Raw genomic sequence first — 2,939 nt, 5'->3', positions numbered from 1 at the left:
ATTCAACAAAAATATTCAAATATCAAAATATTAAATTAAAAACTTTAATAACTTGAAATAAAATAGATAATTTTATATATTTTTTATTTAATATTTAAGTTTTAATATTTCGATCAAAATTTTGGTTAATATAAAATTTTAATCATTATCAAAACTATAAAAATATAAAATATAAAATTACCGCATTTTTTAAGTAAATAATGGTATCTATATGGCCTGAAAAAGCGCTTAAATGAAGACAAAGGAAAAAATTTGTCACTTTTCCTTAAAAATTTAAAAAAACTAAAAGAACAGATTTTCATTTTCCTTACTTTGATACCGTTGAAATGTAAAATTTCTTATGCTGGAAAATATTTTTCGATCAAACTAAAAAATAAAAAAACGAAATTTAAAGTTCTAAAAAAATAGTTCAATTCCGCTAAGCACATGTGGATTATTTTACTTATTACTATATTATTTTGAATTATAATTTGAGAGGAAGGAACCAAAACTGGTACCAATATACTTTCTTCTCTATACTCTTTGAGCAAATTCAAAGTAAAAAACTTGGGCACAAACCATATAGGAAAACAACTAACGCCAATAATTAAAATATCTAAATTAACAACCAAACCAAAATGGCTTAGGCATCAATGCCTAGCAATATCCAAACAGAAGAAAAAACAAGCCAAAGATCATTCAACATTTTAAACAAAATCTTAACTAGGTTTGGAACTGCTATGACAGGGCAACTAATCAATCCTTCACGAAAAGTTCATATTGTGATTACTGAAGCATTTAGTATCGACCAATTCCCCAAACTCTGATTACACCATCTGTATAACCACTAAACAAGGTGCTTCCATCTGCACTCCAGTTCAAACTTGTGCAGTATATGACCTGCATAAATCCAAATAAATGAATACTCTAAATGCTTGCAATACAATGAAAATAATTCCATCCTTATCTTGACAATGCCAATTGCTGAATTAAGCCAAGAATTATTAAACCAACTTCTGCACTGGAATAACAAAATAAACCAATCCAGAATATAAATTTGATTTAAAAGTAAAAGCTTTACTCTACAACTTGAGAAAAAAAGCAGATCCCGGGCACAAATTTACCATTGAGCATTACAGTAGTGCGTTTTGAGAGAATAAACTTCATAAGAAGCATGATTATTATTACAAATGTAGCAGCAATATGGAAGAAGCATTCCGAAACAAGATACAAACTAGTCTATATGTGCTCAAGAAACAGTATCTAAAATTTTGGAAAAAATATAAAGGTTCTATAAAAGTGAAAAAGAAACAATCAAAAGAGAGAGTAAGGGTTGTCTCAATAAATTCATGGTAAATGGTATTCACCATGCAGCAACATTACCGCCTATATATTCAGAACATACAGAATAACAAGTAATCTCCATCATCATATGTCAAAATACAAAAGCCAATCAGATTCTTAGGATGCCAGAATAGCTATAGCATTTGTTCAAAAAGTAATAACAGTAAAGCTACATTGCATCTAAAATTTCCTACCAAATTAGTAAACAAATTAAATCAAAACATTCAACCAAATTATGACATTGCTAATAAACAAAAACAGATTGAGAGCAAACACAATAAAACAGACAGCAAAAACGACTTAGCTAAACAAATAGACGGATAAAAATACCTAGAAATATAGAATAGTAATGACAAAAAAAAAAAAAGCATTTTTACCTTCTTCTTGGTTGCGTTGTCTGTGACTTCAGATTTCTCGGCCTCAGTCTTGAGATCAACCTTCAAGTCTTCCACAATGCTCTTGCTCTCCAGATCCCAGATCTTGATGCTCTGCTCCGTGGCAGCACAAAGCCAGTACCTGTTCGGACTAAAGCAAAGAGAGTGAATGACCGCACCCGCTTCGAGACTGTAAAGTTTCTTTCCTTCAGCCAAATCCCACAACAGAATCACCCCATCTTTTCCTCCACTAGCACATAAAGACCCATCAGGCGAAACCGCCACCGTGTTCACATAACCGGTGTGTCCGGTCAACGTGTTACGAATCTTACAGTTGGTAAGGTTCCAAACTTTCACAGTCTTATCCCACGAAGCCGAAACGATGGTTGGTTGGAGAGGATTTGGGCTAAAACGAACACAGCTGACCCAATCGGTGTGAGCTTCGCCGTCTTGGATTGTGTATTTGCATTCTCCAAGTGTATTCCAAAGCCTGATAGTTCGATCACGGGAAGCCGAAACGATCTGACGGTTGTCAATGGAAAAGGCAACGGAGAGCACATCTTTGGTGTGGCCGACGAAGCGGCGAGCGGAGGTTCCAGTGGTTAAGTCCCATAGACGAAGCTCACCGTCCCAAGAACCGGAGAGAGCGAACTGGGAATCGGATGAGAGGACAACGTCTTGGACAAAATGAGAGTGGCCGGTGAGACGACGACGAGGGACGCCGTAGGTCTTTTCGTCTTTGGTTAAATGCCAAAGTATGATGGATTTGTCGCGTGAGGAAGTGACGATCATGTCGGAGTTGTCGATGGGAGTGGCTATGGCTGTGACCATGTCCGTGTGGGCTCGCATGGTGCCGCGTAAAACCAATCCCTCAGAGACGGCCATTTTCGTTGGCGTTTGGATCGGTAGCGGCTTTTAGGGTTTTGAAGGATAAATGAAAGGCTAAGTAAGAGTCTGAGAAGTGAAAAAGAGCTGTATAAGAAGTATATATATGGTACCGCTACATAGGGAATTAGGGTTTCATTTTTACCTAAATAATTTTTCTGACTAACGACTTAAGGTTCTTCAATCTAGCCACCAAGTTTTAACTCTGTAAATTTCACGTATATTAGTCCCGACTAAGTCGGGGATTAAATATTTTTATTTTAAAATATGAATTTTTTAATTTTTTAAATAAAAATTATAAATATTTCAATCACTTAATCATTTAATTTTGATTATTTTTAACAAAATATCACACAT

At 34.9% G+C, this 2,939-nt stretch overlaps 1 protein-coding gene across 1 annotated transcript; it reads right to left on the bottom strand.

Moving 5' to 3' along the window:
- Positions 1-562: 562 nt before the first annotated feature.
- Positions 563-2,653, bottom strand: LOC111311155 (small ribosomal subunit protein RACK1). Its single transcript, XM_022910529.2, has 2 exons — positions 1,701-2,653; positions 563-879 (listed from the first exon to the last, which is right to left on the bottom strand). Exons 1-2 carry the CDS (start codon positions 2,580-2,582, stop codon positions 778-780), a joined length of 984 nt encoding a protein of 327 aa, XP_022766264.1. The 5' UTR covers positions 2,583-2,653; the 3' UTR covers positions 563-777.
- Between the last annotated feature and the right edge of the window lie 286 nt (positions 2,654-2,939).

The sequence above is a fragment of the Durio zibethinus genome, chromosome 9, assembly GCF_047325235.1.
Source record: "Durio zibethinus cultivar Kanyao isolate XHJ-2024 chromosome 9, ASM4732523v1, whole genome shotgun sequence".
In the NCBI taxonomy this organism is placed as follows: Eukaryota; Viridiplantae; Streptophyta; class Magnoliopsida; order Malvales; family Malvaceae; genus Durio; species Durio zibethinus.
This window is presented reverse-complemented; position numbering and strand designations above follow the sequence as displayed.

Excerpts from the sequence above, each read along its gene's own strand:
- LOC111311155 (XM_022910529.2), bottom strand. The coding sequence starts at position 2,582 with ATGGCCGTCTCTGAGGGATTGGTTTTACGCGGCACCATGCGAGCCCAC. Across the intron at positions 880-1,700 it reads ACAACGCAACCAAGAAGAAG|GTCATATACTGCACAAGTTT; the intron begins GTAAAAATGCTT and ends GGATTTATGCAG.